The following is a 24,876-nucleotide window of genomic DNA, read 5'->3' on the forward strand; positions in this document are numbered from 1 at the left end:
GATAGCTGAGCCAATTTAACATCTTACAGCTGCTGCAGCCTCCTTTCCCTTTCTCTTCCCCTCAAGTCCTCAGTAATCCTCCACTAGGATAGATTACCTCTGTAAGCCTCCAAAAGCAAAACTCAAGTAAAGGAAAAAAAACCACATTTGTGCCACTTCAGTGAATATGTTGATTCAGCTTGCTGAACAGGAAAGGAGATGAGGCAACATATGGTGAGAGAGAGGAAGAGGAAACAGCACTGCCAGCTTTTAGAAGAGCTCAAATATCTCATAAAAACTAACCTTTCATTTGCTCTCTCTATACACATCCTGAGTTTAGGCATCTATGCAGCAATTACAGCAGTAACACATATTTATAGTTCATTCCTGAATGTACACCAATTTCCTATGCATTGGCTGGAGTGAATTACTTCCATGTTTTAGAAAAATCAGAAAAATAGCTTGGAAATGCATTTAAAAATAATCCCCTACATCTTTCATATTTCTAAGTAAATCTTAGTTTAAATGAACAGAGAAACTACAATATCTCCTTTGAAATATCTCCTTTTAATGTGCCTCATACAAACCTGAAATCAGACTCATGAAAACAACCGTACCTCCAAAATACATTAATAAAATTCCTCTTCTCTGCAAAAGTACACTTTAATGAGCATATTGGAGGTTGAGACTAACTTTACGATGAAAAGCCTTGTAAGTCTTTAAGGACTTCTTTTTAAAAAATAAAATGCTTTAAATTTTTTTAAATTATCCAATAATTATAAACTTCATTTTTCTATTTAAAAAGAAGTTTAGGAAAAAAAACAACTTTGAACAATTTTTTTTGCTAATGAAAGCCAAATCAATTCCAGCAGGTTTCACACACTTGAAAGTTATACATCACAGTTGTAAGGCTGACATGTCATAATGTCATAATTTAAATTGTGTTCCTGCCACACATTTTCATTACTTTTAAAGACTATGAAATAGTATCTTTTTTATTTTATTTGGAATTTAAGTACCATTAGACCATATCCAGCACTTGTAATTTAAAATTTAAGAGACCTTAATGGAATTTGGACCTACTTTGTAATTTTTTGCTAGTGCTCTCTCCACCATGAACATGTCTTCTTGGCATGAATGGTGATGGCTGAGGCAGAGGTAGTGAAGATTCATCATGTGTCTGTAGCTTATACCAATGTGGTTCATCATCTAAAAGTGCTGTCTCCAGCTCTATAAGAATCTAGCAGAAAAATCATCAGGTTTCAATTTTACTTGGAAGGCACACAGAGAAACACACACACAAAATACCTATGCAAATGTACTCAAAACCAAACAATGAACTCAGAAGAAATGTGATTGCATGCATCACCTCTCCAAGAAATTCACTCTCTTCTTCTTGTACTCTTGGCTGATCCCATACTGTGATTTCAAGCATTCGTTCTCTAAAATCTCTACGATGTACATGTGAGTAGAGAAAAGTTTGATTCCATTTTGGCTCTAGACTTTTCTTTACTGTTTTGGTCCTTCTTTTACTCTTATCACTGAAACATAAATATTTTTCGTAAATTATTCATAGTGATAAATCAGAAAATACCATGTACTCATCAGGATGTAACTCTTTTCATTTTCTCTTAGGCAATATTGCCTAAATTAAGAAAGTATTTTCTGCACAGTGGATCACATTCTTAAAAAAGACTACAAAGTTAAATTGATACTGACTTGTATGATTCAAGTGTAATTTTTTGTTATAAATAATCTAGCTATAAAAAATTATATAAAGGAGTTCTTCATAAGTATTCATTAAAAGCTGATTCAATACATGGTAAATTAAAACATAATTTTATGAACTGGAATACTATTACCTTCTGTCTGGAAGAAAATACATTTTTACATAGGGATTTCTGGGGCGCCCATCTACTCTTGGTGGCAAATCTGTTGCCTGTAGAACATTTACTATTAACTGATGTCCCACTTTGTCGTACCAGAGTTTAACCTACAGGAATCAAGTTACCAGAAAACATTACTGAAAATGGAGAAGAAATAAAATTTTCAGATTGCATCAAAAATAACCACAATGTAAAAAGTAACTGTAGTTTTTTTGTTTTTTTTTTTTCCAGAGACAATGAGATGTATTTCATTTAAGATCCCTTAATATTTAATTCGGTTAGATGGAAAAGATGATGGTATATACCAAGACTTTTATACTTATCACAGCAGAATAAAATTATTGTATTCATTGCATAATCTTAGAACTGTAAGTGCACCTAAACCAGCAGGTCTTAACTCTGCACCTTTAAAGCTACATTAAAGAGAAAGCTCTGCCTGCATCTAATATCAAGGTATAGCTGAAATCTATCTACTCAGATTTGTGACCTTTTCAATAGCGTATACGGTAACAATAACATAGAGCTACATAATTTCTTAAGAGAATCATAATTTTAGGAAATTTTTAAGCCTGCTGTATACTCCTGAATTAATACGATCAATATAAAAAAACTAAAAATGTGGAAAACAAAGTTTAAGTACTGACTGTATATTTGATAAGCAGGACTTCAATTAGTATTACAAGAAAGTTCCAAGATGTATCAAAATTAAAATGCATTACTGAATAGAGTAATGCTTAACAGGTCTGTAAATGCTCCCATAAAGAAAACAGTGATACTATTCTTCAATCTGCAGAGTACTGGACATGTACAGCAAAGTCACTATTTTTAGTGCAGAACTAAAAAATGACAAGTTTCAAGGCACTTTTATGGGCTCTTCTCAATGTAAATTCCTGCACTCTTTGGTGTATTAAGACAACAATTTCTTATGTCTGCTATGATTAGAGTTAGGTCTTGTTAGGGCAACCAGAGGCTATAAAAAAACTTTTGAAAAATGTTAGTTTTACCAACACTGAAAATTTCTCTTGGCCTCCAAACAGGCCTTGGGAATGTGCAGGGCTGAAGGACCATCACTTCACAGATTTTCATTAAAAACCCAAGAAAAACAAAATATGCTCACAGAAAGCTGCCCTGGTAGGACCTGAGGTGCATCCCGTAGGGCCCCAGGGCTAGTCGGAGATATAACAGAAATAGAAGGCCTTTCCATCTTCTGGGATTCAAAAGAACTTGAACCTAAAACCACATGAGAAACACATGAAATCACCATCCAAAATTTGGATAACTTATGAACTGCTTTTTCTTTGAATTGTATAAAATTGATGTAGAAAATAGAGTAAAAAGACTGTTTTTTTACCCCTACATCCCAGATTAAACCTATCATTTTTTGGTTTATTAAAAAAACCCATATAGTAAGAGTGTTCCTCATACATCTTTGATAAACCATAGCAAGAGTTTTAAATAAAATACTGTTCTCTGACTGAATTACACATCTCCCTCCCCAGACAAAGAACACTGATTCTATGATCCTAAGACTTTGATGAATACACCACATCTGTTGTATGGATTATACTCTCAGCAGCCTCTGAAATTTTAATAGGAAGACATGAAGGACATGAATCTGGCATGGAGGATATTTCAGCAACTGCTGGACATCCTCAGTTCTCCCCCAGTGAAACAGAGCCCTCACTAATTATATGAACTTGTGACAAGTGATCACACCTTCCCTGTACCAGGGAAGGTTTCTAGTTGCATCTCAGGAAAGGCTCAGATGGGAAAAGACTGGGAGCCATGGCCCTCAAATACTCTGGCTGAAAACATTCAAATGGAATAGTTAAAAAGAACACCAGTCTTTTGAAGTATGAACAAAAAATTCATGCAACCAAGGTTTTCTTGTTAAAAAAAAAAGAGAAACAAGAACTCTGGACTTTGCTTGGTGCAGGAGGTGAAATCCTGACACAATTTGTACCTTTGGCAGACCCTTATACCTGTTCTCTCTTATGTTAGGGGAAGTAAATTATTATTTTGGTAATAACAACACAAGATACAGAATGAAAAAATATAATTCTGCTAGCATTTGAAATCTGCATATGTTTAATAAAATCCATATTGCTTCAAATTTAACACACAAGGCCAAAATCCATTGAATTTTGTCATGCAAAAACCTCAGAGCCGATGCAATTTCCACAGATCATCTTTCAGAAATTTGATAGCTGAAATAGTTTTGCTGAGTACAAGATCTTGCTTAACGAAAAGAACAAGGTGTGTACTCACTAGACTCTAGTGGGGGATGGGAAGTCTCGGGAATCCGTGGAATATCACTAAAATGTGAACACATAGCAATTAGAAACAACAGAGACAACCTTTGGCTGTGACAAATACATTGCTGGGACAGTGTTCTAGTAACATGGATTTGTTTCTGTTCTAACAGGTTACAAGGAAAGAAAGAGGAAATATTTGAAGACACACTTTCTACTATCATTCATGAAAATCACACTAACAAAAACCACTGTTTAGGTTAAGGAACTAGCAGATACAACAATATGAGCACCACAATGTTAACATTGTGTATGGATTACAAGATACTTTTACAACAGCTACAATAAAGAAAGAGAAATTTTAGGAAGAGAAAAATAAACAGTACAGAGATATACTTCCTTTGCCAAAAGAAAGTACAGCTATGGTTGTTTAACTATTTTTTGGAGGAACAAAAAAAGACAAAGATTAACTCACTAGTAATTTTTATATAAACGTCTCAAGGAGTTCAGAGAATGAAACTGATGAAAATGTCTTACAATAATAAAAAAGGAAAACAAAGATTATTAGCAATGTTAAACAAACAAGTGAATAATGCATTTCTCCAAAGGATAAAAGAAAATGAAACTGTATTACAACTGAGTATGGATATTTTTCAACATATACATATCCAACACATATACAGATATAAGTAAGATAAACTGATTAAGTCCACACACATCTATCAGCATTTTCTCATCAATAAATTTATTCTTCCACCAAAACCTGGATGATGCTAGTTCATGGCTCTTTCTATTCTCAGCTGTCATTGAAAATACATAACAAGAGCAAAAATAATCTAGTACTGCACGTATCTGAACAAAGCAGCAGAGCAGGGAAACGGAAACAAAACTCTTCAGTGAATTATTTGAATGTATTTTCATCCACACAGACTAATCTAAAATTGGAACTGCAATAACATTTCTGAAGAACATTTACAAGATTTTAACTCTATAGTTGAGAATTTTAAAGGTATTCAGGCAGTCTGCTCAGTGAAACACAGAAATCTTTCTGACTTGGAACTCAATAAAACTAAGACTTCTAGCTTTATAAAAGTCACTTATGAAAAAGAAACAGACACTGGTATCAGAAAAAGAAAGCAACAGTGCCCAATCACTGAGCCTTAAAGTCCCTTTTCATGTCCTGCAATTTAAACTTGGGGTGCCTGTGGTTTAAAATAGACTACTTCAGCTCTGCGTTAATGTCTCATATCAGCTTAAACCTCACATCACTGAACAAGAATGTGCTTCTCCTTGTCTTGACTGCATGAGTCAAGAATTACATGGTTTTCTCAAATTCATGGAGTTATAGCTGAATTAGTCATTCTTGACATGGCACAGTACTACACTACAAACATATGAACAGATTAACAGCCTGTTGCACAGCAGGGCTGCTGTGCACTCTTCTTCCTCTTAACATTTTTTCAGGTCAGAATTTCCAGGGCATTTCTCATCAGTCTAAAGTATTTACTTATCATAATCAAACAAATTTCTCTGTTCAATACAATGTTAAGTTTGCAATATTTTCTTGTGCTAGAATATGAACACTCTCATCTGCAGTATAGCACTGTTTGCAATAACATCACTTTTAGGATGTCTAAACAAAGGTTCACATGTGCAAGGACTGCTTCAACATGGAAAGGGCCAGCCACAGTGTCAAGTTCTATAGTCCTGGTGTGATTAAAGACACTAAAACTAATTCTGTTTGGATTTTTTTTTCTTGTATTGTCAACAATACAGTAGGAATAAAAGGCTAAAAATAAACTTCAAATATTAATTACACATTAATAACAACTTAATAACTGATTCATATTTCTGCTAAGGCACTGTCACACTATTACAACCAATACAGAAAAATTTAATAATAAATCAACATGAGAAATAGATCAACACAGTTTAAAAGAGGATTAAATGATGGCATTTTAATTAGAGAATGAATATTCTAAAAGGAAAGTATAATCTAAAACTTTTTATGTAAGAAAACTAGTCTTATCTAGCCTGGTTTTAATTTTGCTCTGCAGAAAATATTCTGATAAATGATTTACAAAAAACTCGTTAGAAGAAATAGTAGCTCATTACTTAAAATATTCAAAACTACACCAGTCAAAGAAAAAAAAAATGAAAAGTTTTGCTTATCTAATACAGTAACAAAATTTTACTCCCCTTTTGGAGCAATGCAAACTTGAGAAAAGTAGTAGACAGCTCTTTACCTCCAGTAAAGAGGTGCCAACTTCAAACTTTGTCTTTCTATCCCTACCTTGTGTGGTCTTCCATGATATTACATATTATTATCTGACGTCTGATTCTTTCATGCCTCAATGACTATGTAAATTAAACAAAACTGTACCTTAGGTTGAAACTACTCTGTGCAGATATATGGTTTGTGAGAATCACTATTTTGCACAGGAACAGCTATAATTTCTCTGAAGGATATAGTCAAGAGGTTGCTCACTGAAGAAGAACCAAGTTCAAGCATGGTTGTAACCCACACTTTTTAGGCTGTTTTAGGAACAGATGTATCATATTCCACACCCCAGAGAGCTTCTAAAGAGTTTCTGAGTACCTCTCCCCAGTGCTCATCCTGCTATTCTCAAAACCATTCCCTGCCATCAGAACCTGTAGATCAATCTGCAGTTTGCACTAATTGAGCAGCTCTGGAGTTCAGCACTGCCTGGATCGTGATGGAGCTTCAACCTCCTTGCCAGGACCTAGACCACAGTAACCAACCCTGCACAGAGGAACTGAATCATATCACAGAAACAACAGCTTGGCAGCATTATCTGTGGAAATCTAAGCAAAGATAGCTAGCATCTGACAAAGAAAACAGAGACAAATGAAAAAACATTTGTTTTACCTGCACTATCCCATAGAGCACACAAGAGACGGCGAGTTTAGTTACCATGCCACGCTTCTTCTCCGAAAAGTATACTGCCAGAGGATTTTCTGTGCTGTCCTATGTTAACCACCTCTCACATTGCATACATATTCATAGGTAATTCTTCCCCTTATATTGAGATAGTCAACCCATTAGTTCTACTTTTTATAGGTTTCTTATCTACCTTGTGTTGCAGCCATTAGAATTAGTGTCAATTAGTTTCTATGGAGTTTCCACGGTACAATTGCGGTTATACTGTTTATTGTTGTTATGCCTTTAGCTGCTAATAGTGTTATGTGCTTCACATTTTTCTTTAATAAACATCCTACAATTATCCATTACTTAAAATTACATTTGCTGGCAGACAGAGAAATCCAAATTTACAAGACTGAACAAATTGTTTAGACCGCAGTTTTGTAACTGGCAGTCTAATTTGTGGGCAGTCTAATTTGTGGACTTACAGTCCTTCCATTATTCACTTAAGGCAAACTGTGTCCTATTTGGGCTTTTTAGACCTAATATGCTAGGCATTTTTAAATCAAGACCATTAAAAGTGCTGGTACATTATTTGCATTATTAATACTGAGAGATGAAAACACTTACATTATGTAGATGAAATACCATTTTCAGGCCTTTCGGGAACTTACTCCCTCACAGGAATTTTTTGCTGTAATGGATTATCACTTAATGCTGTATCAAGCAACTTCAATTTTGCTTAGTCAGCACCTAAAAGTACCCACCAAACTTTGGCATACTAGATATGTTGGAAAGGATGAAATAAAAATCCCTGTCATGAATTTGAAACCATCACACAGTTTGGAAAACAAGACAAAGTGGAGCTAGGGACAAAATCAAAGCAATCTGTTAATCAAGCAAATCATTTTCCATTATGCAAGACAATTTACATAGATCAAAATTATCAAGAAAAAAGAAAAAAAGGGAAAAAAGAAAATCCTGTGCATCATCCTCTTTCTTTTAATAACTACTATAGGATTTTCTCTGTTCTACAATGTCTGAAATTTTTGGTTATTTTCAGATGACAGACAGGTAAATCTCAATCTGACATAAAATGACTGGACTTTGACTCATTACTGCAGGATAGAAAGGATCTGTCATTAAATTTTAAAATTCTGTGCTATAGGGATATTTATTTGTTCTCATAAAGACCCCAAAAAACAACCTGACCCTCAAGCAAAAGTAAAAAAACATTAAAAATCTATAGAGACATAACTCTACATGAAAAATGTTGTTCTATTATGCAAAAACTCCATGCTAAGACTCCATTTATCTCAAAACAAAAGCAAAATCTAATGTGATCTATTTCTAACTACATATTGAAAAAATATGTATGGGTCATCCAAAGAAAAACTTTACATTTTATTGGTACTATTTCTGGGCGCACTATTCTAACACAAAATCCACGGTTCAGATTCAGGAACATTCTTTGATTTTGAACAAACTTCAAAAAAAGGATATTTTTTCACTTTTTCTTTAGGAATGTGGCACTGGAATGCAGTCACCTTGTACTTAATTTCCCTAAACTAATAGATTTACCAAATTTTAAACTAAAAGAATATATTTGGTTTATTACCAAAATTATCTTAGAAGTTTAAGAGCACACATCTGCAACATTGACAGAAATAAATATGTTTAAAGGTCATTGTTTAAAATGCTAATCTAGCTCTTTCCTTTTACATCAGTTCTAGAGTTGTACAAATCCATTTCCATGTTTTCTTCAACTGAGATGTGGAATTCAAGTCATGTCCAGTATCAACATATTTCTTTTTTTGCTGATTTAAATATAAAAACTAGACTTCCTAAAAATCTCCTTAAGGACTTTTATTTTTAATAGCAAAGCTGTACAAATGAATTTGCAGCTTTCTTTCAAGAATATCTCCTGATTTATGTCAAAAAATGTAAAATAAAGCTTCTACTTCCCCAGAGTCTTCAGTTGGATGGTAATTATAGCATTTAACAGCCACTACTATTGCATCAGACTTTCATTTTCCATTAGAAGGTCAAACTGATAGGTGGAATTACCTATTAATGTCAATTTTTTAAGTACTTTTAATAGAGATTGCCATGAAGAAGACAAAATTTATTTGCAAAATATAGCTAAACTCACATGGCACAGACAGAATCAATAATCAAAACATAAAAGCATATTTTAGTAAGAAAGAAAATGAATAGTTTTTTGTTTCTAAAACTAAAAAAGTATCACATTTGAGACAAGCAAGAATTATAATTAAGATGAAAATAGCAAAACCAATCACTTCTTATTGTAAATCATGTGACTCTATTTTGCAGGTAAATGTGAATTTACAATAAATTATTCATATTCAGTTTCGTAAGACCTAGCTCAAAACATTCCTGATATCACTAAAACTACTACCACTAATGCAGGGCCAATCCCCCCAGTTTTATCAATTTGAACAGATATTATTTTCCTTCTAACGTGTATTTGGGAAACTGAGAATAGAAGAATTGTTGTCACAAAACTCCAAACCTGGGTTCATAATAAAAAAATAGAAATTATAAACATAACACCTTTATGCTAATTTTTGATTGAATCTTTTGCTTCCATGTTTGACTTCAACAACAAAGGTTCAAGGGTAAATACAGTATTTTCAATTAGGAGTTTTCTGTTTACTTTTTTAGCTTTTTAAAGAAGGTCTGTTTAAAATCCTACTAGTATTGGCTTAGTAGAATCCTGCAATGCTTCCCTCCACTCATGAAGACCTTTTTGAATTATTCTGATCCAGTAGGCTGAAAGCCTGAAAACCAAAAGTTTGGCATGCACAGGTGTACCTAATCCACCAATTTTCCTTTGCCACTTGGCAAAAGTCTTTATAGCACATTGACCACACAGAAGACAATATTTATGTTTATATGTCACTGCAAAGGCACAAGACTGTAAATGGTAGTGAAGAAAACAGACTATACAGAATGTCAATAACAGAAGGAGAATTGTATTCCATTACTAAGAGATAAAAATAATTAACTCACAAATAATCCCTTTAAGATTCCTATTAACAGAACTAATAACTATGCTAAAGAAGTAAGTCTTTAGCCTTACCCAATAGGCCTTGAAACAATGATTTCAACTTGAGGTTCTGATTTTGATTCTAAAATAATGTTGTAAACTTCTTCATTTGTAGCTCCAGGCAAGGGTTTACCATTCCATTCTAGAACTTCATCCCCTTGAATTTAAAGAGAAGTGTATCTCACTTTCATGTTCTTTTACAAAGAATGAAATCTATATTTTCAAGTAATATAAAAATAATTTAAAATCATGAAAGAGCTGAACTGACCCTTCAGACATTTTTCCTGCCAAGGTGCTTTTTAGCTGGTTGGCTTCCAATGCTTACTCTTGGACAAGGATGTTCTGTTCCTCATGCAAGACTTCAAATTTGCAAGTATTAAAATTTATGAACTTTGTACAATTACTCAAAGTTTTATCAACTATCCAAATTTGGGATGTTTTTTATAAGGAAAAAAAGTGGGTTTTCTAACTGCAAGCACTCATCCATGCCCTTTTTGTGTGCTCTGGTCCCATGCAATAGGATGAACAGACTTTCACTCACTGGAAACGTGCAAAACAATATTTTTTTCTGGGAAATAATTTTGCATCTAAAGCTAGTTTTAGAAATTAAAAATAGCTTCTATTAAAAAAAAAAAAACCCAAAATACCTAGACCAGAAATAGAAAATTAGGATTTCAGCCCAAATGGTTTAAGATTAGTGGAGACAAATTTATTTCCTATAATTATAATCTGCATTTAAAATCTATAAACAACTGTTGATTTGGTAAGAAAGAAAAAATTAAAAATGCCAAAAAAGTAGAATATTGTTAGAGATTCATCATCCTTTCTAGTTCTTTATTATTCTTTGCTTCACACAATTATCCTGAAGCCATACACACTGGCATTGGAGCTTCTGGGTTCTTAAGACACTATATAGGTACTTTGGTTTGCTATGACAACATTTGGAAAGTATTGCTTAGAGCTATAGTAAAAATACAAACCATTAAGAAGTGACCATGAAAACCAAATGCTGTGCATAATTCTCCCTTCATATAGAAGCTTGAAAAGTGCCATTAGCACAGCCATTTTTTTGTAAGTGTAATAGATACATCTAATAGAAATGAAATATTTTAGGACCAGTTTTTTGGCTTCTTTTCCATTTTCATTTGTAACAGTTAACACTGCAAATGACACCAATAAAATCCACTGTGTATGCAGTGTGTCATCCTTCAGTGATCTGAATTTTGTTTGCCACAACCAGTTAAACACAAAAATGTTTGCATTGCTTCTGTGGAGTGTAATAAGCAGCTCCTGAGCAAGCAAACAAAAATTTACCAGTGTCACTCAGTCCTCTTACCAGCATTCCTCAGGAGTGTCTTTTTTTTTGCTCATACATCCAAGCAATTGGTATTCAAAACAAATTATAAATGTAGGCAGCCATTTCTAACCAAGGCATTTCATAATAATGTTACAGTATTGTTCTGTATTTTAAAAAATTTATCAAAACACATGACAAATGTTTGTACAAATTAAAGGTTGCATGCAATAGGCCATTACTAAAAGACAGTATATTTTATATATGCAACTGATTGATTTACCTGCTCTGAGATGCCCCACCACATCAGCCAAGCTACCTTTCTTCACTTTGGTAATGAAGGCACCGAGTCGTCCTAATTCTGTCATTTTTCCTCCAACAACCTAGTTAATCACAAATTTGTGAGTCCCCAAGCCACAAACCAGATGTCACATAAAGCACAAATATTTAGACGAATCAGTTTTCACGCTATTTTTTTAAATTTCACCTGAAATGTTCATAGGCAAACCTATTGTCAATTTGGGTTTTAGAGAGACTTAAAGACAAAAAGATGTATAGCTCACCCAGGATGAATAAAATTTCTATTCCTTTTACTGTATTTGACTAATCACTCTTATGCAGTTTTCTAAGTACCTACATTTGTTGCAGAAAAAACACTTCTTAATAAATAACCAGGCAAATGCACATTTTACAAATAATTGTCCATCATGTACTCAAATTTAAATTGCAAGTGCACATCATTTCAAGTGTACGAAATCCCAAAATTGGTACATCAATTGAAAACTTAGCAAATACACTACTATTAAATATAGGCAACTAGTTCACAAGAATGTTGATGATGCTAAAACATAGGTGCTCTCATCCAAGAACATGACAGGACAAACCGGCAGCTTCTGGCTTTTATAGAACAGAAGAGAAACTGAAACTGAAAAGATCTGCTTTTGAAGATGACTACAGGATACAGAGATCATGAACATCAGAAGAAAACCAAGTGCCCTGAAGAGGACAGATTTTAAATAAAATACAAAGAAAATGTAGTGTTGCTGATTTGCAAGACAAGTTATCTTTTTAACTACCTTTCTCCTGTCAGCTAAGGGGTTTGGTTGTATTTTTTTCATCAGGAATATCCCAGAGGAGTTTTATAATAAAATGACACAGCAAAATGTTGGTTTATTAGGTATTAGTTCCCCATGTTGCAATCACAATAACTAGCAGGAGCCTTAATACCAAAAAAGTATCCAGAAGCCCATCTGCCAACAATATTGTCACATGATAGTGTGTGAAATTTATCAGTGAGGGCCTTAGTTCATATTATATATACAACTGAAACTCAGAAAAACCAAAGAGAAACTCTACAATCTACAACTCTACAATCTGCATTTCCTACTTGGCCCAACCTTTTATCTCACATAGTCAAACAGAATTGTTTGCTGGCAGCAAATATGAGCTTTGTGCTATAGACTACTAAACATTTAGTAAAGCTGTTTTCATCTTTTGTATTACCATGCCAAACTATCACACTTCAAGGTGGGAATATTTCAGATCTTGCATTCTTTCTGTTGTTCTCAGTGGAGAGGGAAAGACACCCAAATTAAATCCTATCAGTCCTCATTGTTACTTCATAGATTTAAAAATATACAGAGAGAGAAAAATGCTTGAACTGCTACTAGCTTCAGAAAAAATCCTCTTTTTTAAGTCTTCTGGCAATTTAGGCACATGAACCTAAAGGACTGCTAAAAATGTAAATTAGGGATTTAAATCAACTGGACAGTGTTGCCAATATCTCAATTTTGGGGTGCTAGATTAACTGGAATTAAATTTAATATAATATCTACTATCATTTAAGAGGATTTTTGTGTAAATATTTGGATTCTTTCTACAAAATTTCTGTTTTCAAATGGTTGTGTGACTTTTAAACACTGACCTTGTACGCATTTGCATCCAGATTACATTTATGTATGTTGATTATAAAATTAATTACTTGACTAAATTGAAAAGAGCAGAGCTAGAAAATGCAGGACTCCATTAATGCATGGTCATGTGTAGTTATTTATCTTACAGACAGGAAGCTGAATAAACAAACCCTTTTCAATCAAAATGGTTCAGCCCCTTTGTCATGGACAACTGAAGACTGTATAGAAGAAGTAAATGTATTTATATTCATAATTTATCTGTATAACTTTCAAAATTTAGGAAAAGAGGAATACATTTTTTGTCAAAAGACCATATGATTTGAGAGTCCTCTGATTTAACAAGTTGCACATGTATGTCCAAAGTCAGTGGAACTTCTTTTCATTTAGCACATAAATCATGTCATACTTACTTTTAGCCCCAGTAATGCACCTGATTCTTTAGGCATGGTTGTTCTCTTGTTAAGAATAACACGCCCAATTAAGCGATCTCCCTCTTTGGAAGGCTGCCACGTTACGGGATGCTGTTAAAAAACAAGCAATTAAATTGAATTGGTATTTAAAAAGTGTGAACATCCTCCAGTATTTAGATGCACATGTAAAAACCAATAAAATTACTGCATCATCATGTCACAGTAGACACAAACATCCTTCAGGTGTGTTACATAATGCACCTGAGTTTTCTATGAGTATATCTGTTGGACTCTGGCTACATTAAACATTTATGCCTCTTGTAAGAAAATGTCTGCATTAAGTCTACAGATAGAACTATAATTCAGTTCAAACTTCAATACAATTAAACATTTTAAACACATCTTAGATAATAAAATTAAATATTTCTTTTTGAATTACATGGCTCTGAAAAGTGCATGCAGAAATTCTGTTCTTTAGAATAACACATGCTATGCAGGTCTACCTAATGAGGGTTCATTACATAATAAAAACAAAATTATGCTTTCCAACTCCAAGTCTTTAAAAAAATCACTAATCCTTCCCAGAGCAGCATAACATTCACAACTGATTTTTTTGGGGTCCATAGTAAAAATAAGTGCCATGTCTATTAAAGGGATTAAAGTCAGGTTAAAATTCAGGCAATTTTACAAATATGCATTTCAATAAAACTTTCTTTCTGATTTCCATTTCCTTGGTAGTATAAAACAAATTTTCACATTATTTGTGTAGAATATTTTTTACAGTCAAATATCTATGCTGAACTGAAATAATTAGCAAGCATTTTAACTTATTCTTTATGAATCCCTATTTTTCTATTTCTTACCGAACTAATAGGGGACGTCTCCCTGCTGTGCCACGTGGCAGGATCCAGCCAGTAATAATCCAAGTCACCTGGAAGAATATGAATAGAAAGAAATGTGTAATCTCTCAAACAGAGAAAGATGTATGAATGATTACTTCTGCATGAATTTTAAAGTGCAATTGTTTGATGAAGCAAATACAAAACTTTTATTATGATTCAAATCAATATATCAATTTGAAAACAATATAGTGTATTAATATAAAATAATGCATTTATTTGGACCTTTGCTTTTTCATGAATTGCACTTTAGAATTGATTGTGCACGCTGTCTATTTTTACCTTTGCGTAGTCCAAGAATGGACCCCAAAGCATCACATTCACAGCCCTCCTCCTCCCCACCATCTCCATAATAAACACACAGGACTACAGCTAATGATGACACGAGAGGGAATACTCCACAAAATGGGCTCTCAGCTATAGTTAAGGACAGAACAGCCAACCACGCTCTAGAATCTGCAGAGGTCAATGTTGTGACAACAGGCGCTGTACAGGGGGAGAGGCACAGGAGCAGGAAATAGAGTGCCAGAGGGAACAGCCACACAAATACAGCAGGTACGAGGCTGCAATCTTCTCCTTCACTTGGGACAAACTCATATGCTATGTAACTCAAGAAAAAGACCATGAATTACACTGGTCTGGAAGCCATCAGCCTATGAGGACAAGGAGGGAACTTTTGGCAATGTATCTTCAATATCTTACTTTATAAAACAGATCTCTGTAACACTATAGTTAGATGCCTGTGTTCTAGTAAGAGTAGTGATCTAATAAAAGCCCAGACAAAGCATGCAAGGGAGAAGATACCTTTACATGCAGAGATTTTTTTATTCTTTCTCTACAAATACTTAGACGCCAATTATGAAATACAAGTTGCAACACTCTCTATAACTCATACTAGCTTTAATAGCTTATCATCTGCATGATCATATGCCCAGGTTTATTTTTAAACAGCATATTACTATCATATGCATAACTGCACGAGGTAGTTTGTGGTTTCATTAGCTCTGCAGTTCTGCAGGTTTGGAAAACACATTAAATCACATTAAAGATCTTTCAGTTTTATTTTTAGGATTCTTCTTTGTGCCTTTATAAAGTTCAAAATTACAAGAACAACAAACCTACAAACTACACTGACACCTGCAGTGCAGTCAGTAAGCTCAAAACTATGGTACAGAGCTCCCCAAGTTTCAGTAACAAACTCAACAGTGACACCAAAAATCAACAGTCTCCTGTGTGGGCTGACCTGCCACATGCCAAACACAACACACTTTGTCTTCTTGTTTTAGAGTTATTTGCTTAGCAATAGAGAAATGTTCAGGAGGGAATAAATGTCAGCTCCAAGATGCAGATCAATGTATCCAAGTCCTCAAACACATTTCTTCTCACCCTCATTGTTCCCTGCTTTATTTTCCTCTCTTCCTTCCTAGATTCAGCTTCTTGCTCTTAGTTTCCTTGCTGATCTTTCTCCTGGTTACTGCAGATCCATGACCACTTAATTCATGCACCTAGCATCCTTCTCCAAGTCCCTGCTCTAGCAAGATCCTCTCATACATCTTCTGCCTTGTCTAACCTGCTGATTTTCCTGTTCTCACCATCTACCTACCCTTTGCTGCCTTTTCTTCCCTGCACGTTTTTTCTGCTATCCATCGGCTTCTGCTTCTGGCTTTAGAGTCCTTTCTTAAGGTTCTGTATCTTAATCCCTCTTTAACCTCAAATCCTTTGATGCTGTTACATTCCTGCACACTCCTTCCCACATCTAAACCTTTAGGTGTCTGTCCCTTTCCCCACTTCTGTCTGCAGGAGCTGGCCACAGCACCAATTCTCTCACCCTCTGCTCTCCAAAGTTGAGAGCAGGATCTGCACTGCAAATGCAGCTCCACTGAGCTGGAACGTGAAAGATGTGCTCAGAAGCTATAAAAGTAGCTATCAAATCAAATATCTTGACTGAATGCCACTGAAAGTAGTAAGTCTACCATTTGGTGAATACTTTAAAAGCTGCAAGAATCACTCAATTTTAAGATTTCCATTAAAATTCAGTATGATACAGACCACTGGCACACGTCTGGGGCAATTTACAACTATAAAAAAGATTATACAATGGAAAATGTCAGTTAATCTATTCATAAACACTCATCAAGTACAACATAAAAGTTAAGACACAAATGAAAAAAGTCCCCAAATGGGCATTAAAGATATTTTATGCCAGCAACACTGATACTAGAGACAGCTGCAGTTCAGTACTCTGTTATATCTTTGAAAATAATTTCTCCTTGGTCATCCTATGTCATTGCTGCTTCTTTGCCTAATGCCTATTTATGCCATTCTTGCACTGCCATACTCCAGAACTCACTCTGTTGAATTGCACAAAATACCTTCACTGCAGCAGCATTATAGAGATCCAGGAATAGGTAAATAACATGCAAAAACTAACTAAGAGCATAGCTTCAAAATTTCAGGTTTTCTCCAAAAAAACCCCACCAAAACTGAAAACAAAAATCCCTACATACAGAGAACACTCTCCATTGGTAAAAGTCATTAAAAATTACTAGTAAAACAAGAAAAACTTAAGACATTGGAGAGAGGAAAAAACTAATTTTATAAGGAGCAAATAATAGCTTTATAGGCTTAAACTGCTTTTAAATACTTTTAAAACAATTCTTTAAAAACATGAACAACTTAAAAATAATAAGTCCCCATGAAAACACACATATACTATATCTTTATTTTTGTACATTACTGATGTATTTCTAAAACGTATTACTAAAAATGCATTTGTAGTTTTAATGTTTGATTTCCTTAAGACCAACTGAGTAAAGCAGGGTATTTGTAAATATTTGTAAACCCTTATTTCCTAAGGGAATAATTCAAAATTTGTATCTTAAGAGCAAGGAAATGCTTTTCCCATTAACACGCTGCCGCTCAATTACTTTACTCTTGGATGCACACCGATGCAATAATAATTTACAAGACACAAATGTGTTGAGCTTTTTCCACAAGTCTTTTGCAGCCTTCCATCAAAATTCAAGATGGGGAGTAAAACTCTTAATAAATTCTCATTGTTTTTACATCTGCAATATGTGTGCTTTCAAAATAAAGGGAAAGCTAACTCATACCACCAAAAATTCTTTTTCTCGAAAATACTTTGTCTTCAGCAGCACTCTCCATACCAAAAGCTAATGCTGGGGTACTGTGATTTCAAGTGAGATCCTGAAAAGCTCAGAAGTTCTGGAAAAAACAGCCTTGTCCCTCTCACAAAGCCAAAACAAGCACAAAATATGAGAGGGTCTGTTATTGCGTATGAACAGTCATGCTGATTTCCAAAGAGTCTTGAATACCTGGAATAAAATACCTCAACATGTTTTCCCAAATCCATCCAGACTATATTCAGAGACTACTTATAATCAGCAAAGAATGTAATTCAGCAATTTATTCAAATCCCTATGTGCAGGATTTGCAGGAGTTACGTAAGACAAAAAGCAGAATCTAATGATAAGGGTCAGTCAAAAAAAGTCCTTCTGCAGTTTGTTGTAGTCCTCCTTTAGGTAGTAAAGAGCTACTAGAAGGTCTTGCCAGAGCCTCCTCTTCTTCAGGATGAACAACCCCAACTCTATCAGCCTGTCTTCACAGGAGACATGCTTCCATCCTCTGACAATCTTCACAGCCTTCTCTGGACTCACTCCAGTAGGTCCATGTCCTGCATATGCCGGGAGCCCATACCTGGTTGCAGCATTCCATGTGATATCTCACCACAGTGGAGCAGAGGAACAGAATCACCTCCCTCAACCTGCTGGCCATGATGCTTTTGAGGCAGTCCAGGATGTATCTGGCTTTCCATGCTACAAGCTGCCAGCTCACATTGAGCTTTTCATTCACCAACACCTCCCAAGTCCTTCTTCTCAGGGCTGCTCTCAATCTATTCTCCAGTCTGTACTTGGGGTCCATTGACCTAATCCACCTCTCTCCAGTTTAGAGGCAAGGATGCCATATATGAGACTGTCAAATTCCTTGCACAAGTCCAGGTAGTTGATGTCACTCTTCCTTTATGCTGTAACCTCATTGTAGAAGGCAACTAAATTGGTCACGCACTACTTACCTTTAGTAAAGCCCTGTCGGCTGCCACCAATCACCTCCTTATTTTCCAGTTTCCTTAGCACAGTTTCCAGGATGATCTGCTCTGTGATCTTGCTGGGCACAAAGGTCAGGTCGACCTGTAGTTCCCAAAAGGTGGGAACATCCCTACAGATGTTGGGTTTTTTCTCTTTTTAAAATGAGGGTTATGTTTCCACTTTTCCAGGCAGTGGGAACCTCACCAGACTAGCACAACTTCACAAATATGATGGATAGGTTCTTAAGCATTTCATCTACCAGTTTCTTCAGGAGTGGCAGATGCATCTCATCAGGCCCCATGGACTTTTCCACCTGCATGTCCCTCAGATGGTCTCAAACCTGATCTGCTGCAGTGGGCACTTTCTCAATCTCCCAGTTCCTGCCTCTGTCTGTGGCAGCCTGGGTAGTGTGGCTGGAGCACTTCTCAATAAAGACTTAGGGAAAAAGTAATTCAGTACCTCAGCCTTCTCCATATTCCAGTCAGGCCTTCTCTTTCCTCCTGGAGAGAGCCCACATATTCTCTAATCTTCCTTTTATTGCTAATACACTACAGCCACTTTCCTTGTTGCCCTTGATGTCCCCACACAGATTTAATTCTATCAGGGCTTTAGCTTTCCTAACCTGATCCCAGGCTGCTTGGACATTCCCTCTGGTGAGCTGCTGTTACAGATGTGGTACATCCTATCGCTAAGCAGGAAAATACCTCCACACCCAGGAAAAAAACGTGGTATTGTTTTATCGAAGAAATAATTCAGTGTATAACAATATATGCTAAAATCATTCTAGTTCAAGCTGCTAACTAACCCCATAAAGAGAATATGTGAGCACCCTGCCTTGGCAAACAGCCCCCACACTAATCTGGCAAGCAGAGAATTCAAAAGCTACCTACTGCCTATTTATATAGAAATACAGAAAGCCTCACAAAAATGCTCATTATCTCTTAGTCTCAAACCAACCCACTTCAGATGTCTATAGTTAAGAACTTAAATCCTTGCAGGACAAGATCTGTGTTTTACCATCTACACAGCTCAAGGACAGGCTGGCTCATGCACTCTGTGGGAAGAATGCACCACAAGGCTGTGAAATTTAGGATTTTCTTTTCTTTTTTTTCTTTTTACTTCTTTTGCAATATATAATTGCACTGGACTTTAGTTCCCTGCTGGCAAATGTCCTAAGCACTGAATATTAACATGTTGTAAGATTCCAAAGTTAAAATAAAGACTAGTACACTTTAGAAGTGTCAATTTTTATATACAATACTCTTTTTTCAGATACAAATGTGGCACATAGCTCTCAAAACTAGAACTAGCCTCTTAAATTGCTCCCTCAATTCAGTATTTATTCAGGTATTTTCATTTAATAATGAGATATAAAATGACTTTTCTGTATCTTAATTAAATTTCAGAGTAATAAAAAAAACATTGGAAAAGGGTCTACAAAGCTTTGTCAAGCTCTAGGCTTTCAGATTTAGATAACTGACAACCTGGGCTTATTCAATACAAACTGAAAATAAATGGTTATTCCTTACTTCTGCACTTAGAAGACAAGGAAATTTCATACTCTTTCTCATACAAAATAAACACTTTTTTATTTTGAAACAAACCCCTTAGTTTAGAAATCTTTTTTAAAGTGGTAGTACATTGTGAAAAAGGTGATGCTGATTCATATTTTCAAACAAGAAATACAGAAATAATTAGGCAAGGAAGTTGTGAACTTATGAAAAATTATATAGATAGTTAAGGGCACTTGAATTAAGCTAAAATCTAGTGAAAAGGAAAATCCATTTGACTTCTCCCCTAGTTACCATGGCATAGTTAATCCTTTACAAGAGTTTGCAAATTCATAATTTTTTATTTTGCAAACAAATGATTTGCCCATTGCTAATTATGAAAAAGTTTTTCAACGTATTCTTTTTTGTCTATGCATAAAGGAAAATTTTCTGTGATCTGTTTAAAATGAGTTCCTTATCCAGATATTTATTTAACAAAGAATTTTTATGTCATAGATTGTGATTTGCTTTTAACTAGGTGTACAGGTTAGACATGCACTTTTTTACAGTGAAGTACTGCACTTGTTCATTGATGAATGAAGGTTGCTCAAAAGACAGATTTGCAAAAGACCTTCCAACTAGAACACAACTGGGCCCATTTCTGTGTTTCACAAAATGGACTTCCTACCTGAATTATTTCAGCTTTATAAATTACTGAAAGCAAGGGTTACTAATCTTGCCAATAGAAGCTGAAAACCAAAAATCACAACCTATCTAGTAGAAAACAAACTACTAGAGGAGTTTTGAATGTTTCCAAAATTTTTAACATGGACACAGGGGACATGAGGAAGCTGCTCTGTTTCATGAATGTCTAGGGAAACTTCTCATGAATTCCCTGAGCCAACATTTAGTAACTTCACTCAAACACCCAAAGTCTTCAAAAGTTCATCAACCCCTTCCCAGCTAGATTCTTATTTTTATCTCAGAGACCATCTAAACTGCTATTCTGAGTATATGTGAGTCCTATTGAAAGCATTTGAGTCCAAGAATGTGTATGATTCACAGAGGGATGGTCCTTAAAAGCATATTCTGTAGGGCCATGACAACGTGTGACAGACTTGGAGATATAAAACATGAAGAAAGACGCCTGAACTTCTATTAATATGAAAGTTGTTTTACAAGGTTCATTAAAACTATTTTCTTGAGGATACAAGAAAAATGTTCAGCATCAGGAACATAAAATCAACAGGCAAACATTTTGATTTTGATATTGTGGCATTTAAAGATTTAAGGAAAATTTTGCTTTCTAATTGTTGTCTCTGGTTTTGCTGACTGGGATTGCTCTCTTGAGTGAAATCTAATTTTGCAGATAGATGAAAGGAGATGTCCTCCTGGAAATTTAGAGCTTCTTTAAATAAATTTATTATTTCTATTTCATTCAAATTCAATATTGACACTAACTTGTGTCAACAGTTTCACTGAGTTCCTGTTTCATATTATTAACACTTTCAGTTTCAATATGATTTCTTGATAATATTTTTGTTTCTTGATAATGTTTTGTTTAATTATTTTTGTATAATGAAATCTGAAAAATGTATCGCAAGTCATCTCAGAAAGTCACATGGTCTCATAATTTTGGATACATATGTACACATAGCTACCTAGTACACTGAAGGCCTGACAAGTTCTTTTCTGCTGTTCTTCAAATGCATTTCAAATATACATGATGTTCTTCAGCATAACATAATTGGTTTCTTTCCCCTGTGGGCTGGTTAAGGTTTTTTTCCCTATCTCCTGTACAGATTAAACCCATTGAGTAGTGTTGATTGCAAAAAAAGGTAATATTTCCATTTGGGTCTCCTTTGGTATTTTTCTTCTGAGAGTTTTAAAAGTCTTAAGTTTTTTATTTTAGTATTTGTTAAAAACTGATTTATTTACAAATTATCATTTAAAATCAAAGCTGCAAAAAAACTCTGCTCAAACCCCAGGCTGTTTCTATACTCCCAACAGCAAGAAATTTTAACAAAGATTAAGAAAACAGAAAACAAAATGACTGTAAGGCTGTAAAGCAGCAGCCCACACATAAGAAGCACTGTGCGGGTTTTTTGGTTTAGTTTTTTGTTGATTTGGGGTTGTTTGTTGGTTTGTTGGTTTCTTTTCTTTTTTTGGTGTTGTTGTTATTGTTTCTGTTTGTTTTCGTTTTTTTAACTATCATTCATGAGTATCCTCAGTTATGCTGCACTAGAAGATAATGAGAGTTTTGTTTCTCCAGTTCAGAGGGGAATACTGCAGGGAGAATCTCCAGAGTGCACTCTGAGAAATCACTGACACTTGCAAAACAATGAGCAAACGATCTTAGGAGCTTTGCTTCCCACCAGTAGAGAGGAAATAGTTATGAATGTGACCATGAATAAACTCATGATCTTCAAAAAGAGACCAAAGCTGAGCAGAAAAAAAGCCAAAAACCTTCCTATTAAAAAAAAAAAAAACAACCAAAAACAAAACCAATGAAATCTTATTGCCAAATAACCAAAGCAAAACACTCCACACTTAGAGAAAATTAGGAAGCAACCACAACAACAAAAGGAGACCAGCAATCATGGAAGCATCTAAAAATAATATCAACATTAAAAGTAGAACCAGGCCAATTCAATGCAGTGAAAGACTGACCAATTAAATCATAAATATTCCATTTTCTGGAAGAATCAATGGAAAGTTCCCTGTGAGTGTGCTCCTTAGAGTGATTGAGTACCAGGAAGCACACAAGACATTCAAGAACACAAAATACAATGCAAACAGCAATGTATGCAAAAACAACTGAGAGAATTCTGCAACTATTTAGTCCCTACTACTTAGTATTTACTACCAAGTAGTTGCCAATCAAGAATACTATGTAAAGAACCTGCTACTATTTGGCTCTATCAGCAGATGTCAAATACATTCATTTGAGCAGGAGTTTTGTTTATGAGCATGCCATGTTAAGAGCCACACAAGAAAAAGTGTCTAGCATAGGCTGAAAACCTACCTAGAAAATAATATTCTAAATATATTCTAACAATATTTGGCCAAAACTGATAACAAATACCCCCTGAAGTATTCATAAAGCAAGTCTGTAGTGTTTGTCTGGAACATAGTAATAGTCAACACTCACACTACTGTTCCATGTAATAAAACAGAAACATATTGGACTTGTAAGGGACTTGACCCCAAGGACAAAGGAATGGCTTTTTATAGTAGGCCAGAACCAGACTTCAAAGCTATCTTGACAAACAAGCAAAAAAAAACCAATCTGGAAATAGAGGATCAGGCTCAGAGCAGCCAAGGAAATGGCTCCACACTCAGAGCAGGATAAACAAGTATAGAAACAGGGAAAAACCCACCAGTTGAGAACTAGCAGTGCAGAAGAGGATGAGGTGGATACAATTGATCTCAATGGTAACAGGGGAGGATGGCACAGCAGCCTGGCTGCTGCTGGAAAAGCACTAGCCTTGCCTCTTGCGAGTTACAGGGTTGGCCAGAGACCAAGACTCCGGGCCATTCCTACTTTTGCTAGAAAAATGCCTCCAAAGGTGAGACTGGTGAGGAACTGAAGGTTTTGCTCTTCCTTTTGTGGACTTTGTTTTGTGTTATTGTCCAGCATGGTTTTTCTTCTGGGCAGCCTTGTACTTAACCAATACCCCGACATAACAGCTGACCTTGATGACAGCTCATTCTCTCAGATTCTGTCCTTGCAGCACACAGATCAGTTTTCAGAGAGGAATATTGAGGAATATTGAGGATAATGATACTGAAGTATCATTATGGGGGAGAGATGGTACAAATTTAATGGACAGAGAGCTATAGATAGCCTGGTTTAATAGTCCATTATGACTCTATAGTCAGGGGGTGTGGGGCTCAGGGTGATTTTGAAGCATCTTTTAGATCTCTCAGGTCCATGCTATTCCAAAGGCTGGAGACATGCTGCTGATTGTCCACTGCCCACAGCACAGCCTTGAATCACTGCAACACAGGGTGCCACTGCTCTGTACCTCTCAATCCCAATCCTATTTCACCTTCTTCATCTACTTATGCCAAGATGTGCAAGAGACCTCTGGAATGCAGTTTACAGCCATCTATCTACACAGTAAACAGCTTGAAGAAGAAACAGGGATTTAGCTTTTTTATGTACCTATAAACAACTTACTAAGTGTGAGAGAGTGCAAGGCTTTGACCTTAGCCAAAGGTGCTCTCAGTGTTATCCTTTACACTCCACGGAGAGCGAAGGCTGACAACTGTCCCCCCAGCCTCAGCATTCTGTCCTCCTGATACTCCTGCTGCTGCTTCTGTTCCTGAGTGCTATTAAATCACACTCTCTCCAATGCCTCTCTCAATATTCTGCCCTCAGTAAACTCTAATTGTCCTCCAAACTCTGTTGAAATTACATAGATTTCCAACATATATATCTAAAAATAGAGTATCTGAAGCATTATTTTGAAGAGCATAAAACCTCTTTCATAACTTATTCTATCACACATCTTTAGGATAAATTCTTCTAGTGAAAAAACTGCTTTCCAAAATCAGTTTTTATAGACAGTGTTATCAACTAGTTAGATATAGGATTTCAAAGGTATTTGTTATTCTCAACACACTGCATAATGCCCAAGGAACTTGCAGTGGTGAATCCTTCCTCTCACTTTCCCCTGTGACCCTTCAG

The 24,876-nt window shown here is 35.3% G+C and overlaps 1 protein-coding gene across 30 annotated transcripts in view; it reads right to left on the bottom strand.

The window, feature by feature from the left end:
• RIMS1 (regulating synaptic membrane exocytosis 1) overlaps positions 1-24,876 on the bottom strand; it is a 303,629-nt gene that overhangs the window by 112,497 nt on the left and 166,256 nt on the right. For all 30 annotated transcript variants that reach the window (XM_063152955.1, XM_063152927.1, XM_063152928.1 and 27 more), the window contains 9 exons: positions 14,552-14,619; positions 13,689-13,799; positions 11,649-11,748; positions 10,105-10,228; positions 4,134-4,180; positions 2,983-3,095; positions 1,842-1,972; positions 1,349-1,520; positions 1,063-1,219 (listed from right to left, as the gene is read on the bottom strand). In XM_063152955.1, the coding sequence (XP_063009025.1) occupies positions 1,063-1,219; positions 1,349-1,520; positions 1,842-1,972; positions 2,983-3,095; positions 4,134-4,180; positions 10,105-10,228; positions 11,649-11,748; positions 13,689-13,799; positions 14,552-14,619 (1,023 nt within the window). The remainder of the gene's footprint in view (positions 1-1,062; positions 1,220-1,348; positions 1,521-1,841; positions 1,973-2,982; positions 3,096-4,133; positions 4,181-10,104; positions 10,229-11,648; positions 11,749-13,688; positions 13,800-14,551; positions 14,620-24,876) is intronic.

This window comes from Melospiza melodia, chromosome 3, assembly GCF_035770615.1.
Source record: "Melospiza melodia melodia isolate bMelMel2 chromosome 3, bMelMel2.pri, whole genome shotgun sequence".
In the NCBI taxonomy this organism is placed as follows: domain Eukaryota; kingdom Metazoa; phylum Chordata; class Aves; order Passeriformes; family Passerellidae; genus Melospiza; species Melospiza melodia.